This window comes from Hyaena hyaena, unplaced genomic scaffold (assembly GCF_003009895.1).
Source record: "Hyaena hyaena isolate Hyena2069 unplaced genomic scaffold, ASM300989v1 scaffold_105, whole genome shotgun sequence".
Lineage (NCBI taxonomy): Eukaryota > Metazoa > Chordata > Mammalia > Carnivora > Hyaenidae > Hyaena > Hyaena hyaena.
In genome coordinates, this window is record NW_024080737.1 from 2066671 (window position 1) to 2086489 (window position 19819).

The window sequence follows — 19819 nt, forward strand, 5'->3', positions numbered from 1 at the left end:
TAGACCAAAGGAAGAAATCAAAGGAATTTCTGTGAGCCAACACCTGGGCATTTGCACTATTGCCCTTCCAAGAACTACCATGGACCTAGAGGGGAGTAAGTATTGGTTAGAGAATTTTCCTTTATTCTTGCCTGCCCACAAGGTTTACTCCATTATATTTTAACATGAAGCCTCTATAGCTATAATACATACTGGAAGGCTTTGTTGTGAGAATTAAACAATAAAACATAGTTGAAAGTTCTTAGCACAAAATCTATCTTGTGGTAGAAGCTAGTGAAAGCTGTGATCAGACCTACAGATAATAACCTGCTTTATGCAAAGTTGTAAAGAAGACCTTGGCCCACTGCTCTCTACAATTTCTGCTGTGGACTCCGTAAAAAGCCATCATTCTCAACCTCTTGGGCAATGCCTTCAGGGACTGTGCATTACATCAGGGGGTAGCTTCTAATGTGATCTCCAGGATATCAAGATGGGAACTCTGCAATGACAGGTTACACAAGGTCTCACGGTTTGGACACAGTCCTTGCAGGCCATGTTGCTTGGCTACATATTAGGGCCACAGGCTGATTCAAATCCCCGGTTCTCCCTTCTAATCCATTTCTTTGATGTTTACTGCATGAAATTTGGGATAAACCAAAACTCTGGGGCCACTCCAAGGAGGATAGATTTCTTGGAGTCATTCTCTTATAAACATAATCTCCTTATCCTGTTTTCCCTTCATTCTCCCCAACATACTGTAGTTTTATTATCTTCCCTCCATTGTGTCATTTCTTTCCATTTATACCCAAATCAGACTTACACCCACCCATTTAGTTTTGACTATAATTTACCTTTCATTCTCCCTTCCCCCACTGTGCCAAGCTTGATTCTTAAAAACAAAGAATAAACACAAAATTTCACCAAAACTACCACCATTATCACCAAAACAACAAAAGAACATACCACCCACTTAACCAAGCCTGTGACTTTTGGGAAAGCTTTAACCACATGCTTTGTGTTAAAACTTTTCTTATAAGCAACTTTTTCCCCCCATGACTTGATGGCTTTGGCTAGGGTTTGAAAGCTGGATCTGAGGGAATTGGAATCCCTCTGAGACACACACAGACACACACACACACACACACACACACACCCCACCTAAGCCTGGGACTTGGAGCTGTGTGCAAATGCCCTCTCTCCTTATCCTCTGCCTTCCCCTGGGCCTTTTCCCATGGCCACCCTTCTCTCTGTATTCTCTGATTTCTCCTATTTGATCCCCTACCCCTGATTTATTTTCACAATTTCCACCTCTCGAAGTTTCCATCCCCAACTGGGGCCTGAGCCTATATACCTACTAAGACCACCTGTGACAAACTGTCCCCAAATCTGATGGTGCCTGATTAGAGCAGCCTCGCTGGAATCACATGCATGGGCAAAGGTGTCTTTTAGTCAAAGGATCACTTGAATGCTCAGCCAGCAGACAGTTGCTGAGAACTCACCCTCTCCTTCCCTAGATTCCCCCAGGTCCTGGATGGCATATGATTCAATGGTTAGTGGCTGCCCAGAAGGCTACTTAGGGCTCCCACAATTTCGAAAGGTATAGATCTTTCCCCTTACCTTGACATCTTCCTTTTTAATCCACAATTGCTGTTACCTCTTTCTGCTCCTCCAGAATTAGATTCAAATTCTAAATGCTTTGCTTGGCTGTCCCATTATTTAGCACTGTTGGCTTACTGCTTAGATATAGACATTGTTTTTAAAACATAGGAACAAAAAATGTATAAGTATGTTACCTGGTGCATCTAGTAAAACTCACTCAATTAATTCAGAATGATTTGGCACAAAGAAGTTTCCTATCTACTTCAGTTTTTCATTCTCTCTAGGATGCTATTGTTTTTCTTTTGATAATCTTGTATTTTTGGCCTGAAGTCTAAAATCTGGCCTGCTGGGCTATGTGTCAGATTTGTAAATTAGATGACATCTGTTTTGAATTTTATCATCTTTAATTTTCTTTCAAACTCTCTTCAGTTATCCATTTCCTCTTTAATTGTAAAGATCAGACTTTGCTGGGTGCTTTAGACAAAAGTATAGACCTTTCTTCTGTGAGGGACACAGATTAAAATTATTGAAGCTAAGTGGTCATAATGGAGGCTATTCAGAGAAAAGATGTTCAGAGGAAGCCTTAGCAACCATCCCAGAGAGGAGGAGCAGCTAACGCAAAAGGCTGGCTGTCCACACCAGCGTTTTGAGGTTCCCACTGAATAATTACAGTCAAGTAGAAGAAGATTGACAGTGAGTATTGAACATTGGCAAAGTGAGTATGTTGAATTGAGAAATGCTGAGGTAGTGAGGATGGTGATGGTGGTGATGGTATACAAGGTGAGTGGTGATGTTTTGATCTCGTCACATTTAATTTCAGTGTGTTTTCTTTCTCCAGGAAAATAATAAAAGGAGGAGAAATTTAAATGCATTCTCACAATATGGATTCATATTTTGGTAGTAAAACCTAATTTTTTCTTCCTCTGTACATATCTCCTAAATTCTTCTTTTCATGGGGAAAGTGTTTATTGCCAATTGGGCCGGGTGTATTTATTTATTTTAAGTTTTATTTATTTTATTTTTGAGGGAGAGAGAGAGAGAGAACAAGTAGGGTAGGGGCAGAGAGAGAGGGAGAGAGAACTCCAAGCAGGTTCCACACTGATATAGTGAAGAGCCTGACGCGGGGCTCGAACTCACGAAATGTGAGATCGTGACCTGAGCCAAAATTAAAAGTTGGACACTTAACTGACTGAGCCACTTAGGCGCCCTGGATCAGGCCTATTTATTAAGGGTCGAGTCTCTTGTTAGAGTGCCCAATGTAACACCCTTGTGTAACGTGCTTTTCCTTTATGTAAATATTTTTCAAATATATACTCTTACAGAGCCAACTGGCCTCTTGCAGCTTTGCATTTCCAGAGGCAATAGAGAACACATAGAAGGCTGGCCAGAATGTGTGCCTAAGCTTTCACATCTGATGCACATGTCACTCATCACTGGAAGAAGCAATAAGCAGGCTGGCTGTGCACAGAATACAAAATGGCTCTTCCAAACACCTGCTGTGGAGGCTCTAAACCAAATTTCTAAAAACACATAATGAAAATTGGCCAACGGTGACTTTGTGCTTGCACACAAATGACAAATCACCCCTTTGCGATGCTGGCCTTGGATGTCTTGGATACGGCTTTGTTTAGGCTGTCACTAGGCAGATCATGAGTCTGTTAAAATGCTATTTTTTGAATGGAATATGTACATAGCAGTAGTTCTCAACTGGAAGTGATTTTTGTCTCTCAGGGGACATTCAGCAACGTCTGGATACACTTTTGGTGCCCCGACTGAGGGGGAGGACTGCTACCATCATCTAGTGGGCAGAGTCCAGGGGTGCTGACAACCATTCTATAATGCAAGGACAGCCCCATAACCAAGGATTAACTAGCTCAAATTTCAATAGTACCAAAATTAGAAACACTGGTTTACAAGCATTTATATATTGAGCCAGGCAACAACGGATCAAAACTATGGTGTTGAGAGAAAAGGACACTTGTAATCAGTCTTTGGATGAACAGCTATTGTTGACATTGATGGTTCCAGTGGCCAGATACTATTCTCTGTGTATAGTGGGCTAAGAGAGCTTGCCATTGGGCTCCCCTCCTGGTCCTCTCTTCATGGTTATTAGCATTATCTTCCATGTGTACGCCATCACTCAAACTATGTATCTCTGGGTTTTATCCACTTTCCCCCTCTTCTTCTCATCCTCCCTCCTACTGGTAATCAGTTCCTCATAATTCTGTGCTCGCCTCACTATAAGGATTTGCCCTGACTTCTTAAGTCCTCCACTATGGATTTAGTCCAGGCCTCCCTCAGAGTTGAAAGAGCCTGTTCAGGCTCCAGCGATAGCATCCTGGTCACTCTCTTGCTGCTCCAGCCAAATTTCTTCATTTACCTAGTCCTTCAGTGAAGAACCATTTATCAAGTGCCTACCATCTGCTAATTACTCAGTTAGGAGCTGTGATCATTCCCTGGATAAAAATCGTTCCAAACCTCCCTACTGCTTAAGGGATGAACGCCCCACTTCCTGACACAGCATGTAAAGCCTCTGATAATCTGCCTCTGATGTAACTCTCCCGCCCTATCCTGATGTACTTGCTCCAACCACAATGAACCAATTGCTTTTCCTTAGTTTGGGTCCCACACTCTTAAGCCCTCGTATCTTTGCACATGCTATTTTCTGTATTTGAAGTATCCTTTCTACCCTCATCTGAGAAACTCTCATTCATCCTGTACAACTTAATTTAGTATCTAGAGAAATGCCTGGCCCGTGAATCTACTCAATAAATATGGAATGGGGGCGCCGGGGTGGCTTAGTCGGTTAAGCGTCCAACTTTCGCTTAGGTCATGATCTCGCGGTTCGTGGGTTTGAGCCCCGCGTCGGGCTCTGTGCTGACTGCCAGCTCAGAGCCTGGGGCCTGTTTCAGAGTCCGTGACTCCCTCTCTCTCTGACCCTCCCCTGCTCACGCTGTCTCTCTCTCTCTCCTAGAAATAAATAAAACATTAAAAAAATTTTTTTAATAATAAATAAATAAATATGGAATGAACTTAAATTTGACCTTCTCTGTAAAACATTCTATAATTTCCTGGCTGTTAGTCAACATATCTCTCATGCTCCCCAGCCTGTTGTATGCACTTTTACCAGAACCTCTGCATATCTGACTACAGACCTCTTGAGGGCAGGCATGGTGTCTTATATCTCTTGGACTCTCCAGGCTTTGTGCCAAGCTGGACATAAAGTGAACCCTGGTGATTAAATGCCCACTATTTTGTCAGGATGGCTTCTTTTGTTTTTGGAATTCTTAATTCATACTAGAAATAGTATGCATCATTTGATATCCTCAAAACTCACAAAAGTTGACACTAGTCTCAGATGAGTCCTGTCCTTTTTCTAGAACTGAATACCTTCCAGTGCATAGGATCTGAAGGGTGAAACTAAGGTCTGAGTCCATCCTCTTCACCTACTTACTGTGTAACCTTGGGGAGACATTAAACTCACCTCTGACCCTCTGATTTTTCTTCTGTAAAATAGGAATAATGATATCTGCCTTGAAGGGGTGGTCATGAGGATCAAATGAGAGAAAAATATTTTTCAAATATTTTTAACTTCTCAGGGCCATAAAACTTTTTCCAAGTGCTTCCGTGTTCAAAATATAGCAAAATAAAATAAAACCTATTCTCCAGTCTTGCATGATCTGTATTATTTTTCCCACAAACTTCTTGAAAGGGCCAGTTTGATGCACTGTATTTACTCTCTCTTTTCAACCCCAGTATTGTTTTCCACACAGCCATACCACTGGCAGCTCACTTGTCACAGTCTTCACTGGAATCAGAGTAAGCTTCCTCAAACATGGATTTGAATAATATCCTTCCATGTACACACCTCCACAATGATTCTTTATTAGCCTACTGAGTAAAATTCACACTCCTCAGGAATGAGTCAGGCCCACCATCATCTGGTCCCTGCTTACCACTTCACTCGCAATACCTAGTGGTGCTCTCTTTCTAACACACACCCTAGCCATACAAAATGGCTTCTGTTTCTAGAAAGTGTTGTGCTCTTTCACATGCTGCCCAAAACGTTGCCTGGTGCAATCTGGTCATTTTTTAGGACTTGGCTCAAAATATCATCCCTCTGGGAAGCCTTCCCTGATCTCAGCTTCCTATTCCTCTTCATTGCATGCAGAAGTAGATATCCCTATCTCTGTGTTCCCCAGACTCCTTGGCTGCATCTTGATTAAGCATAACCTTCCCACTACTCTCTAATTAGCCACTTAAATATTGATCTCTTCTATTAGAAAGTGAGCTTCTTTAGGGATGCTTGGATGACTCAGTCAATTAAGCGTCCGACTTCAGCTCAGGTCATGATCTCACAGTTCATGAGTTTGGGCCCCACATCGGGCTCTGTGCTGATAGCTCAGAGCCTGGAGCCTGCTTCCGATTCTGTGTCTCCCTCTCTTTCTCTGCCCCTTCCCTGCTCTCACAATCTGTCTCTCTGTCTCTCTCTCAAAAATAAACATTAAAAATTTTTTAAAAAGAAAGTGAGCTTTTTTGGGGTACAAGGAATATAGTTTATTTGTCTCTATATATGTAGCTTCTAACAGAGTTCCTGGTTCAGAGTAAGCAATGGCTAAACACTTGTTGACTAAATAAGTGAGTGTTATAAATATCATTATTCGTACCGTATTCTTATTCCTTTGTTACATTTTGTGCACTTTCTAGAAAATCTTTTGTTACATTCTGGCTTTCACAAATTAAAAAAAAATCCGGCAAATGCCAAAATTTATTCATAAGTTACTCTGCATTGAGATAGTTAGTGGGTTTGATTTTCTTTGGGAAGTTGAATGTCTACAAAAGAAACTGTTACTGCCTGTGCGACTCTTCTATGGGTTTATGACATACCCCTGAGGTACAAAGGACCTCCTGCTCACCTGCTGCTTCTGGTCTTGGTAGTTTCCAGTTGTTGGGTAAGAAGCTTGGCAATGGCAGTGAAGCTGTTGCTCATGCGGAAGATATCTCTGCTCTGAGGGCCCAGGATGGAGGAGAAGGCATCAGTGATGCTCTTAATCTCCAGCAGGAGAATATGATGAAACGAATGTTCCATGTTGGCCAACTGACTCACCAGAAATGGCAGGCAGCTCCTGGCTCTCTCCTGCCAAGAACAATGAAGACCAGTGTACACTGTTGGAAATGCAAACTGGTGTAGCCACAATGGAAAACAGTATGGAGGTTCCTTAAGAAATGAAAAATAGAACTACCATATGGCCAGCAATCCCACTTCTGGGTATTTATCCAAAGGAAACAAAATCATCATCCCAAAGAGATTTCTGTAATCCCATGTTCCTAGTAGCACTATTCATAATAGCCAAGACATGGAAACCACCTATGTGTCCATAAAAGGATGAATGGACAAAGAAAATGTGGTATATGTACACAACAAAATACTATTCATCCATAATCATGTCATGAAAAAGGAAGGAAATCCTGCCATTTGCAACAACATGGATGAACATGGAGGGCATAGTGCTGAGTGAAATAAGCCAGACAGAGAAAGACAAATCCCATGTGGTATCACCTATATGTGGGAACTAAAAAAAGAAGTTGAACTCATAGAAACAGGGACTGAGGTGGGTGGGAGAAAAAGGGAGAGGTTGTTGAAAGGGTACAAGCTTGCTTTCAGTTATAAGTTGAATCAGGTCTGAGGATCTAACATATAACACGGTGACGATAGCTGATAACACTATATTGTATAATTGAAATTTGCTGAGAGTAGAATTTAAAAATTCTCACCCCTTTCCCAAAAAAGGTAAATATGTGTGGTGATGGATGTGTCACTTAACTCAATGTGGGGGAAACATGTCATAATGAATATACATATCAAATTATCACATTGTACATTTTAAATATCTTATAATTGTACTAGTCAATTATACATCAAGTAAAGCTGGAGGGGAACAGAAGAACAGTGAAAAACAAAAACCTATATTTTAAGAGAAAATTATAGCCCCATGACCAGCAGATGACCATTCTGCGGGGAGCTGAGAGAGCTAGCTAGAGCTAAATAATGTCTCATTCACAATGCCTCTGAATTGGCTTGAAATTTTAATTTTTTCCCTATTTTCAGGACAAATTTTGTTTAAATAAAACTTTTTTTCCCATTATTCTCTTCTTAAAAATACTTGAACAATCTCATTTGCCTATCTCATCAGGTCAAAACCTCTCAACTACCATTAAAAATCTAACCCTATACATCTACTCTTCCCAACTTTGTGTGCTCCAGTCTCCTCGTCTGTGACTCAGTGACTGCCTGCAAGGGAGAGGCTGGTCAAAGGCACCCCTGATCCAGGCTTCTATCAGACGATGCCACGTATCACACCAGTGTGTAAGGGTTACATCCTCTCCACAGGTTAGTCTCACTCATTTGTGCATTTTAAGCATCTTTCAACAAGTTATGGATTCTATGTTCCTGATCTAGAGAGCAGATTATGTTTACCTACTTTTAATCAAGTTAATGCTCACAAGTAACTGAACTAGGTTCCTTCAGGGAAATGGAAGATGAAGGATAATATGAATTCAGGCATGAGTGAGTAAAAAGCAGATGTCTTAGCCAATAGGTCTCCTATATCTTCACGTGAGGCATGAGACACCATGATTTAATCCAAAAGAGCTGGATGTTAGCCAGAAAAAATCAGAATTATCAAGGAAGTTATTTGAACTGTATATTATACCCAATATAAATAATGATATACAATAAAGATAATTTAAAACATGATTTATTTCATCTTTAATTCCTCTCTAAAAATCCTATTTTAAAAATGTATTTAAAAATTGTTAATTATGCTAATGTAGCAGAATATACATGTAATTATAAATATATATATGCTGGAGGGGCGCCTGGATGGCTTAGTCAGTTAAGCGTCCGACTTTCGCTTAGGTCATGATCTTGCAGTTCGTGGGTTCAAGCCCCGCGTCGGGCTCTGTGCTGACTGCTAGCTCAGAGCCTGGAGCCTATTTCAGAGTCTGTATCTCCCTCTCTCTCTGACCCTCCCCTGCTCATGCTGTCTCTCTCTCTCTCTCCTAGAAATAAATAAAAATATTTAAAAAAATATATATATATGCTGGAAGTTGATGGTCAATATCCTTTTGACTGATAGGTGTACAGGCCTAAATTACTTTTCTAGCTAGGTATTCCCTTTTACCCTTTGTTCTTGCACTTGAAGACTTCATTTCTTTCCAGATGTAACTTCTGTCCTATCTCCTCCATGAAGCCATTCCTAGTGACCTCTTCTGTCTGAATTTTCACTGCATTATAGACTTTTAAAAAATCTTGTTAGTACTTGATTGCATTTGATCAATTGTGCATTCACACTTTTATTTAATCATCAGATAGGTATTGCATGTCTAAAATATGCTTTTGTTAGATTCTAGATGACAAAGGTAAATAAGAGGTGGACTCTGCCTTTAAGGGATTTGCAATCCCTCCTTCCAATTATAATTCACTAATGGAAACCAGTCAGGTTTCCTAAAGGGGCTCTTTCTCCATTAATCATCAGCCTGGCACAGAACTGAGCCTATAGAGTCTACACCCAGAGTATAAGTCTTGATTCACTAATTTAAGCAAACCTTATATGCCAAAATATGACTTTACAAATAAAATATGCAGTTGCAAAGGAATTTTGTGCTTTACAAGAAATATTTATTTCAGAACAGATTTAAGTAGGGAAGTTCCCCAGTCTTTAATACTTAACTTGATTTTCCAAGATTGCATGTACAATTGCACTGGACCACATCTCTTGGGGATGTGGTGTACATCTGCCAGTCAATCCCTTAATAATCATTTGTTAACAACCACTAAATCACAGTGCTCTGTCTGGGTGAGGGGGTAGAGGCTCATAGTTTATGACCTGGACAGCTAACTGAGGAGACATTTATTCATTAAAGGATAAGAATATTAGATGACTAAAAAATAGAGACCATTGGAGCAAGCTCCTAACAGCCTATTTTATACTTTGGCTCACACAATTGCCAAGTTGCAGAATGACACTTAAATGCTCTTGAGTCGAATAGGTTTTTTGCAAAACACAGATGCTGTCAATCATGCAAGATCTCCATATGTGAATGCACAGTATGCAATACATCACAGGGACATTTTTCATTTCCTGTTTAAAGGCAAAAGCTGAGGAGCACCTGGGTGGCTCTGTTGGTTAAGTATCTGACCTTTGATTTCAGCCCAGGTCATGATTTCATGGTTAATGGGATCAGGCTCTGTGTTGGGCTCCATACTGATAGCACAGAATCTACTTCAGATTCTCTCTCTGCCTCTTCAACCTAACCCCACATACTCACGTTGGGGCATGCATGCCCTCTCTTTCTCAAAATAAATAAACTTTAAAAACAAATAAATAAAGACAAAAGTTTAACGTGGGGTTCCCTACTATGTGCCAGGCTCTCTTTCAGAAGCTAGGATCACATTATTGAAGGAAAAGGAGGTTTCCTTCTTCTTCAGAGGTTTTTACCTCCGCCATCACAATGAGTCAAGCAGACAATAAACAAAATAGGTAAAGTATGTAATGTATTGGATGAAGAAATATGCCTCAAAGAAAAATGAAGCAAGATAGAGAGTTGCAGGGAGGGGAGTCAATGTTAAACAATGTAGGGCAGTCAGATCTCACAGAAAAGGTGACATTTGGATTCAACTAGGTTTTAGAATCTAACCCAACATTCTCAGTAGTCATAGTAATTACAGGAAAACTTGTCCTGCTTGAAACAGGAAGGAAGGAAGATAGGAGAACACAGGAGATGGGTCACTTTACTACCGAGACAATAATTTCACGTCTCAAGATGTGAAAGATAAGTGGCTTCCTTATCTTGAGAATCAGATTCTTCTTTAGCATTTTTTAAAAGTCATGCTACAAATATTTCATCTGCTTATCCAAGAAGTGTCCCTATGATTTTATTAAGGATTCTTCTCACAATGAAAGTTAGCAAGCCCTTTCTTTAAAGAAAGCATGTGTCTTCCCAAAGGTGAAAGTGACTGTGTGGGTATTTGCTGAAATCAACACAATTCTGGATGAGCTCCTGGAAGCCAAACTGAGCTGAAGGGGAAATTAATCACAGCGCAGGAACAAGAAAAATTATAACTGTTCTGGAACTAACATATGAAACCAAGCCAACCTCACATCGTTTGTTCTGAACCCTTGGAGGATGTCCATGTACCTTACAGGGGTAACAGATGTGATTTTGGATTAGAAAGTGTGGAGTTAGGGTAATAAGGGGGTGAGGAGATTCTGATTTCTTTCCGGGCTCCATGACATTTTGTCTCTAGGGAGCCAGTGACTTCATTTTTTCTGCTTTCAGTCGTCCTGCTGGAGGTAAGGTCAGCAGCACCTGCATGCCTTAATTGCAGGCCTGACATCATCCCTTTTTGACAAATTACTTATTATAAAAATAATAATAGCTGACCCACAGATATACTTCATCTAAGTGCAAAGCCTACTCTACATACTTTTTATGTGTTTATTAATGTAATCCTCCCCATAATACTCCAAAGTCAGTACTGTGATCACTGCCATTTTAAAAGGAGAAAACTGAAGCACAAATAGAAGACTAACTTGCTCAAGGTCACATATGCTTTTTCTGTCTCTAAAGCTGTGTCCTCACTGGTGATACCCTCAGCCCTTCTCATCAAAAAACCCAACCCGCCCACACACATATTTTTCCACTTTTTGTTTCTGTATCTTGTTCATCATCAGTTACATGGTTCTTTTCATTATTTTTTTATTTAAAAAAATTTTTTTAACACTTACTCATTTTTTGAGAGACAGAGAGAAAGACAGTGCAAGCAGGAGAGGGACAGAGAGAGAGGGAGACACAGAATCCAAAGCAGGCTGGCAGCACAGAGTCTGATGTGGGGGCTCGAACCCATGAACTGTGAGATCATGATCTGAGCCGCTCAACTGACTGAGCCACCCAGGAGCCCCCTCATTTCATCACTTTTGATTTAGCGACATAAACATCATAAATACTCTGTGAATACAAAATAGAGCAGCAGGTCTCAAACTTTTTGGTCTCGGAACTTCTTTCCTCTCAAAAATTATAGAAGGCCCCTATGCCTGTTCATATTTGCCATATGTTACCATATATATTAAGTTAAAATGGAGGAATTTAAAAAAATGTCTCATGACACTTTTGGTTGTTCCAGCCAGGAAATGGGAGGAAAGGCTGGTGGGTGGAGGCCAGAGATTCTGCTAAACACCCTGCAATGCACAGGACAGTTCCCCACAACCAAGAATTATCTGGCTCAACCTGTCAATAGTGCCAAAGCTAAGAAACCCCGAGTTAAGTGAAACTGGCTTTTTGTTTGCTTTTTCCTGCAAGTGTGTGGTGGTGAAGAACATAAAGTGCACTGTCTCGATCAGTGCTAAGGCATTAGCAGTTTTACTCACCATTGCTTTTGCCCTTCCAGCACAAATGTCCACACAGTGAGAAAGGCCAATGATGTATGAGTGTTACTGTGAAAATAATTCAGATCTCACAGATCTCCTGAAAGAGGGTCTCAGGGGTCCATGAACCCACTGAGAACTGATGCACTAGAATCAAGGGTCAGCAAACTTTTTCTGTAAAGGACCTGATAGTAAATATTTTTGGCTTTAGGGGTCATAGGATCTTATGATCTCTGTTGTGGGAAAACAGCTACAGACAATAAGTGAATGAATGGGGTATGGTTGGATTTGACCGACAGGCAGTAATTTCCTGACCCCTGAACTAGATCATGTGCTTACAAAATTGCCTTGGCCATATCATTCATTTGTATCAGTGTTATCCATGTTGTTTTTAAAATGCTACTACTCCTACCTCCTAAAGCCTCTCTGCTACTGTTCTTTGTCAGGATAACAGCATGCAACTCAGAAAGTGGCCGAAAATGAAAGTGTGGGTGCCTGTAATGATGATGATAGTTTCCCTTTATTAATAAGCTTGTATGTGCCAGGTATTTGGCATGTGCCCCCTCACGTGATCCTCACAACAAATCTTGCAAAATGGGTATTAGGATAAGGATACTGATGATAAGAGGGCTAATCACTTGACCCAGGTTATACAAGTAGGAGAGTCGTAATGGCAGAGCCAAGAGAGAATCAAGATCTGCCTGATTCCAGAGTTAGAACCTTTCTTCTTTGCCTGGGCTAGAAAAGACTTTACTAGAGCCCTGCACGCTGCAACCTTCTCTGTCTTCCACCCACTGCAGGCATTACAACTGATTATAGTGTTCTCTGCTGAACCTGGAAGCTTCCTGAGACCTATTCTTAATGTTGTCTTCCTTCAGAGTGCTTCTCAGAGAAACCCAGGTTGCATGTTAGAATCATCCTTTTAACACAATTCTAATGCACTGTAACCCCCCCATTCTTATTTAATTTCATTGTAATGGGTGGAGTCCAGTCACAGGACTTTTTTAAACCTCCCATATAATTCTAATGTTCAGCCAGCATTGAGATTCACTAGTCCGTATAGAGTCATAAATTTCTGGAAAGTTGAGCATTTGCTGATTTGGAAAATGTGTGTTAAATCCTAAAATCCACACTTCCTCTCCCTTATTCTTTATCAATGTGCAAAAGAATAATGGAAAACAATATATTCAGCTGCCTGAATGAAAATATTTTATTTCTTGGGCATCTGCTGTTTTTGCTTTTTTATTGAGTCAAATCATTCTATTTCTTCATAGCTCAACTCTGAAGCCTCCACACACCAAAGAGACATAAGGGCCATAGAAATGTAAATCAAATGAATGTATTGTTAATGTTTTCTCAATAACGCTTTGCCAGGGAGGTCTCAGGTTTTGCCAAGGAACCCTCAGAAGCATGAGTGGGGCCAGCAGTGCTTAACGGCTTGGCGCATATTTATTTTAGGAGTCTCTTTCCTAATGATGGTGGGGTTACTAGCTCCAGAGCAAGAGCTGAAGGGTTTGTATGAGCCTTATCCCCACCCCAATTCTTTGGCTTCAAGAAATTCTAGAGTAGGAGGCTAATTCTTTCCAGCTTGACCTGGGATTTTCCCAGTTGTAGCACTTGAAGGTACCTCATCTGGGGAAAACCCTCAATCAAGGGTAAATGGGCAAATTGAGACAGTTGGTCACCTTATTCTGCAGCCTATGAGAAGATGAAAAATTACTTCATCTCAGAGGATTCTGCTCTTACTTACATTGTTGGTGATATAATGATATATTATTGTACGTACCTCTGTGCTGTATGTGTGTATACACACAGTCAATTATCATTATTCATGATAATGCTTTATAAAGTCACTGGGAACACTGAATTAGCAAACACACTAGCACTGTTTCTAGGGGAAATACAGGGTTAGGTTCTTGCAAGCTCTGGTCATACATCTTTATCAACTGATGAGTACATAGCCTTGATTAATGCATGTTAAAGAAATCTTAATATATATTATTAATTCATTTAAACTGATCTTACAGCCAACAACACTTTTAACCCATGCTTGGACGAAGCTTATTGTAACACAGGCATTTCTCCATAAGGTACCTCAAAGCCATCTTGTACTTAGGAATGGAATATTAGACAACACTTTAGCACTATATTGTAAGACATTTTAAACAGCAAATTACCAACAAAAAAAACCCCCACAAAAATGAGGAAAATGTGGCACTAAGTAGACCATGTTTGTAGTATGAGAGTTGAAGGTAAAACAGTACCTGTTTGACCTCAACTGGGAACCTGTGTGTTAGATGACTTAAATTTTTTGCTGCTCTGTGCATGTCTGTGAACGATCTCAGAAGCATCTTAGGTGTTGATCTGAAGTTACAAACACATTTTATTGTGGGTGAATTCACAAATATGAAATCAATGAAGTGGAAGGAAGGAAGGAAGATGGGTTGCTAGGTCGGTAGAAGGATCTATTGATCTATCTCAAATCTTTGTGGATCTCCTATAAAAGGAAGTATCTGCTTTTACCTTGGTTGGTCAGAGTTGAAAGGCATTCTAAATTGTGAAGACATGACTTTCCATAAGCCATTGCCAGCACGCCCAGAGAAATGCAAGTTTACCTTTACTGAGGTCAGATGGTTTGGCCTCTAGCACACCTACTAGTTTGTCTTTCCTTCTATGTTCCATCATGGGCCTTTAAACTATTTGAAATTTTCTCTCAGTAACAAGTTACTACGCATCCAAATCCATTTGAACTCTTGTTTTTCATCAAATATTAATTCTTCTCCCCATTACAGATCGTTTTGTATATGGGACCCAGCTTGGGTGTGCAGACTGAAGACTGGGGATGGTGATTTGCTTTTTGCTTATAACTCAGTTATTTATAGACAAAGATGAAAATATGGGTAACATTGACCTGTTATGGAATCCATTTTTCTTTCTTTCTTGGTTCTCCACATAAAAGGAAAAACAAGATATTAGAATATGCCATTTTATAAAAGGAGAATCCATTTGGTTTAGGATACTGCATTATGGAGTCCTCTCTGCATGAGAATTTAAACTCATTTCTGAGGAAAATGTTTAATCAATGGGAATAACTCTGGAGCAGGTAAGTTCCACTTACTGATGATATGTATATGATTCTTTGTCCTGTTATACTAGAAGAGTTTTGATAACTTCTATTCTGTGTTCTGTTCAGAATTGTGAAGTAGTAACCTTGAAGATAAAATTCCAAATATTCTAGGGATGCCTGGGTGGCTCAGTTGGTTAAGCCTCTGACTTTGGCTCAGGTCATGATCTCACAGTTCATGGGTTCAAGCCTTGCATCCGGCTCTGTGCTGATAGCTCAGAGCCTGGAGCCTGCTTCAGATTCTGTGTCTCCCTCTCTCTCTGCCCCTCCCCTGCTCATGCTTTGTCTCTCTTTCTCTCAAAAAAAAAATTAAAAAAAAATTTTTTTAATTACAAATATTCTATTAACTGATAAGTCCAAAATGACTGAGTCAAATGACTTTGTTAGCCATGCTTTTCTGTCAGCTTCAGCTGGTCTGTCTGAGAAATGTGTTAAATTTCTCCATTCCAGCCACTGCTCAGACCCATCCTGGAGACTTATAGTTCCTTCTGAGATACCTTCTAAGCAACAACCTAAATTGTTCCACTGCCTAAAATCTCCTCTTGAAGAAAGGACTGGTTAAGTATTTGGCTTTCCAGAAGGTTTCTTTCCTTCATGTAAAATAGAAATGACAAATAAGAAACTAGCAAGGCAAATAAGAAGAGTATTGGCTGTTCAAATTGTCAATAAATATGAAAGATTTTCTTTGGATAAATACTCACAGAGAAAATCTCACCCTCCGAGAACAGAAAGGTGGCAGTACCATGTAAATCCCTCAGTACTATGCCTTATTTGTCTAAGCAGGAGTGGGTGGTAGTGTCGTGGTCACAAAAAGGGCTCAGAAATTCCTTCCTGAGTTTGTCGTGGCACTGTGATGGCCAGTCATGAAGCTTGAACAAGTTACTTAACTCTCCATGGCTTGGTTTAAAAAACAGGTCAATAAGCAGTGCCCGCCCTGTCCAGTGGCTGTGAGGATTCAGTTAAAAACAAAGCATTCAGAATAATGCCTGGCACATGGAATACTAATGTTAGCTATTATTGCTTGAGTATCAAAAATTGTAAATGCAGGAGTACCCAGGGGGTTCTGTTGGTTAAGCATCCAACTCTTGATTTTGGCTCAGGTCATGATCTCACAATTCTTGGGATACAGCCCCACATCACGCTCTGCACTGACAGTGTGGAGCCTGCTTGTGATTCACTCTCTCCCTCTCTTCCCCTCCCCCACTCTTTCTCTCTTAAAATAAATAAACTTAAAATATTATAAATACAAATACAGGCATATTTGAATTATCACAAAAACAAAAAAAAACCTGTCTCAGAAGCTATATCTTCTTAATTTTCTCTAGTTAACTTATTTTATGAATTGATAAAGGTTTGAAAATTCTAGAAAGGTCCAAAACCCCAATATCAGCTCAGTATATGGGCCAGTGTATTAGTAACCTACAAAAAAACTTTACTTAGAAGTGAAATATGCTCTACATTTTACTGAGAAAGTCTGTTTCTCTTGTTATTTATTTATTTATTTATTTATTTACTTACTTATTTACTTATTTATTTAAGAGAGTAGGGGAGGGGGCAGAGGGACAAAGAGCAAATCTTAAGCAGGCTTCATGCTCAGTGGGGAGCCCAATGCGGGGCTTAATCCCATAACCCTGGGATCATGACCTGAGCTGAAATCAAGAGTTAGCTACTTAACTGACTGAGTCAACCAGGCACCTCTTGCCCTTTTTAAAAATGTTACATGGCTAAGTAAAAATACCATACAACTTAAGATTTTCTTAGTGACTGGAGCCAAGTTTTAGCTCATTATCTATAGTTATCTAGATGTTTGTCTCTTTGCAATTATTCCCTAGTCTTTTTCAATATATTCCTGTGTCTAAAGTAAAAACATTTTAACATTTTCAACCCTGCAAAAAGTTGCTGTTATTGAAGTAGGCAAGGCAGTGATGGTCAAGCTATCCAGTAATCTATAAATGCCAAGGTAACTGTACAACTAATACATTTTATTCTTTAAAGTTATGTTACCCAAAGATATGCTCTTCTAGCCGTAAAAATTAGCATAAAAATACAAGCAAAATGTTTGCACAGTAAGTAGGCATTAAATGTTAGCTTATAACTATCAAAAGCTTAAGATTCAATAAATTTTTTAATAGAACACTGAGAGGGCAAGCTGCTTGAAGTCTTTTTTGTGGAATAAAGTGGAAAATAAATAAATTAAAACATTGTTAATGACTCTGTTTCGCAGATAATCCTCCTATTTTGAGCTGATTTTTTAAATAGCATTCCAAAAACTCACATTCCTCAATTCTTCCTTTTGTCCTCTGAACATGCCTCAATTTTTCTGTATATTGGCTTGGAGTAATTGAACAAATTTTTGTTCCCATTAATAAATAAAAACTTTATTATAACGTAAATGTGTTCGCATATTCTAAATGATTATTTAATCCAATGTAAATGAAATAAGTCCCTGTCTTTTCCTTATTTTGATTCACTTTGCATTATTTCAGGAACACATTGTTTCTGTGGGCACATGGGAGAGTAATAAATCATGCCTAGTAAAACAATGCCATCTAGGCAAAACAATGTTAAAAAATAGGTCCCAGTAATAAAAGTCAAGAAACAGCTGATGAAAACAGATGTATCCTTTGTTTTGAATGAACCTCAAACTCTGTAACATGTCAGAAATTAAGGACCATTTGGACTCAGTTCAACTGCATACATTTGGCACCTAGTGCTTTAGTCAACCCCACCCTTGTTAACAACAACAACAAAAAAAAGGTCTAATTTTTGTATTCATAAACCAATTATGGCTTTTATTTAAACATGGAACTTACTATGTCTTCCTCACTTCCTCAAAAAGACATTTAAAATGGAAATCAGAGAATGCAAAAGACAGCTTACCTTTATGCCTTGCTTTTTGAGATACTAATGTACCAAATAAATTACGGTTTTAGTATGATTGATTTTTTTTTAAAGGGCAGAAAACTGGACATGATTTGCTATCAAATAAATTTTTCCATTTTGCAGTTGTTTTTCCCAAAACAGCATTCAGTGTGCCCACATTTATATTTGAAAACTCAAATTGCTCTACATTTGTCCTAAGAGTTTATTTTCCAGCATCTTTTCTTTGCATTGACCCCAAAATACAGATGTTAAAGCTTGCAGAAATCCTTCTAATTTGAGCTTCTAACATAGTATTATTTTGAGAGTTGATGAAAGATTTAGAAGCTCTATAGTTTGGATTTAGTTTCTAAAAACTGGGGGCTTGGGAACTTAGCCTCTTAAAGGTAAATCTTTTATGTGGGCTCGAGGGACCCAGAATGAATTATACTGATCCAGGATTTCTTCTTCCACCACACCATGGTCCCCTCTTGTAAATGGCCTTTCATTGACTATCCTGAACAATGGTTCTACTATTTTTTTTTTTTTTTTGCTTCAATTAAGCAAATATTTTTGAAAGACCTTTGGGGCCTATAGCATTGAAACATTTCTAGAGACCTCAAGAAGCAGCCCATCTTTAATTATACAGTATCTGTTTAGCAAATGTAGTATAATCACGAAAATGATAGAAAAAGGAACCATAGACCTTCTGGCCCAATCATGGAAACATTTTGAAGAAAGATGCTTATTATGAGCCCAGAAAGAAAAAAAGGAAAAAAGGAAAGGAAGGAAAGGAAAGAGAAAGATAGGAAAAGAAAGGAAAGGAAAAGAGAAATAATGTTTGAGCCCTTTGCCAGGAAAAAAATGCTTTTTGGTCATTAGAAAAAGAGCAATATGGTAAGATTTAACTCAGTTGAACTACACATCAGCTACAATTGAACTTTCTGTAATTTAGTCATTACATTACATAATTTACTTATTATATAATTATATACAAGATGCCTATCTGTCTTTGCACCCACTTATTTTCATAAAAAATAGCCAGGAAGTTTTATTCATAGTAGCTGAGATTTAACTCCTAAGATATAGGTTAGGCAGAAATATTTGGGTAGTATTTCATTACTTTACAGCAGAGAATAAAATGGAAAAATGCAGCTTGCCAAAGTGGAAACTTTGCCTGAGATTGGCTAGGAGAGTTTGATATAGTTTTTCTGGTACCCTGTTCCCCATCCTCCCAATGCTTCCCTTTTAAGTTATTGGACTTTGCCTTGGGTTAATTATTTTTGGTCTCACAACAACTATGCTTTCATTGTGAACTGTCTTAACTCCTTGCTGATGTAAATAAATTTATTTAACTTGATTTACTGAAACTTAAGTGGCATGAATATACAAGTAAATAAAATATGCAAACAAACTGCAATGAATAGGATGGGGGTTTGAAGGTATATCTGACCAAGGTGTGCTCAAAAATTTGAAACACACTAGCCTGAAGAAAACTATTACTTTCAAATTGTTGTCCACTTATTTGAGAGTTGACTTTTAGGAACAGTGGCAAAAGAGTACAACAGTCTTTTAGGGTTTTTAGATGGGGTTGTGTTGAGACCCTGAATGCACTCAGTTAGTCCATTCAGGCTGCTGTAACAAAATATAACATACTGGGTGGCATATAAAGCACAAACATTTGTTTCTCACAGTTCTGCAGGCTAAGACATCCAAGATCAATGGTGCTGATAGATGTGGTGTTTGGTTCCATGGAGGAAGGGGAGAAGGGAGCTTTCTTAGGCCTCTCTTATAGGGGAGCTAATTCCATTCATGAGGTCTCCATCTTTAT

General features: G+C 39.1%; 1 protein-coding gene across 2 annotated transcripts in view; it reads right to left on the reverse strand.

Annotated features, from left to right (window-relative positions):
- The window catches only part of VEPH1 (ventricular zone expressed PH domain containing 1), a 218740-nt gene that overhangs the window by 113503 nt on the left and 85418 nt on the right, over positions 1-19819 (reverse strand). For both annotated transcript variants that reach the window (XM_039236070.1, XM_039236068.1), the window contains exon 6: positions 6495-6715. In XM_039236070.1, coding sequence (XP_039092001.1) covers positions 6495-6715 — 221 coding nt within the window. The remainder of the gene's footprint in view (positions 1-6494; positions 6716-19819) is intronic.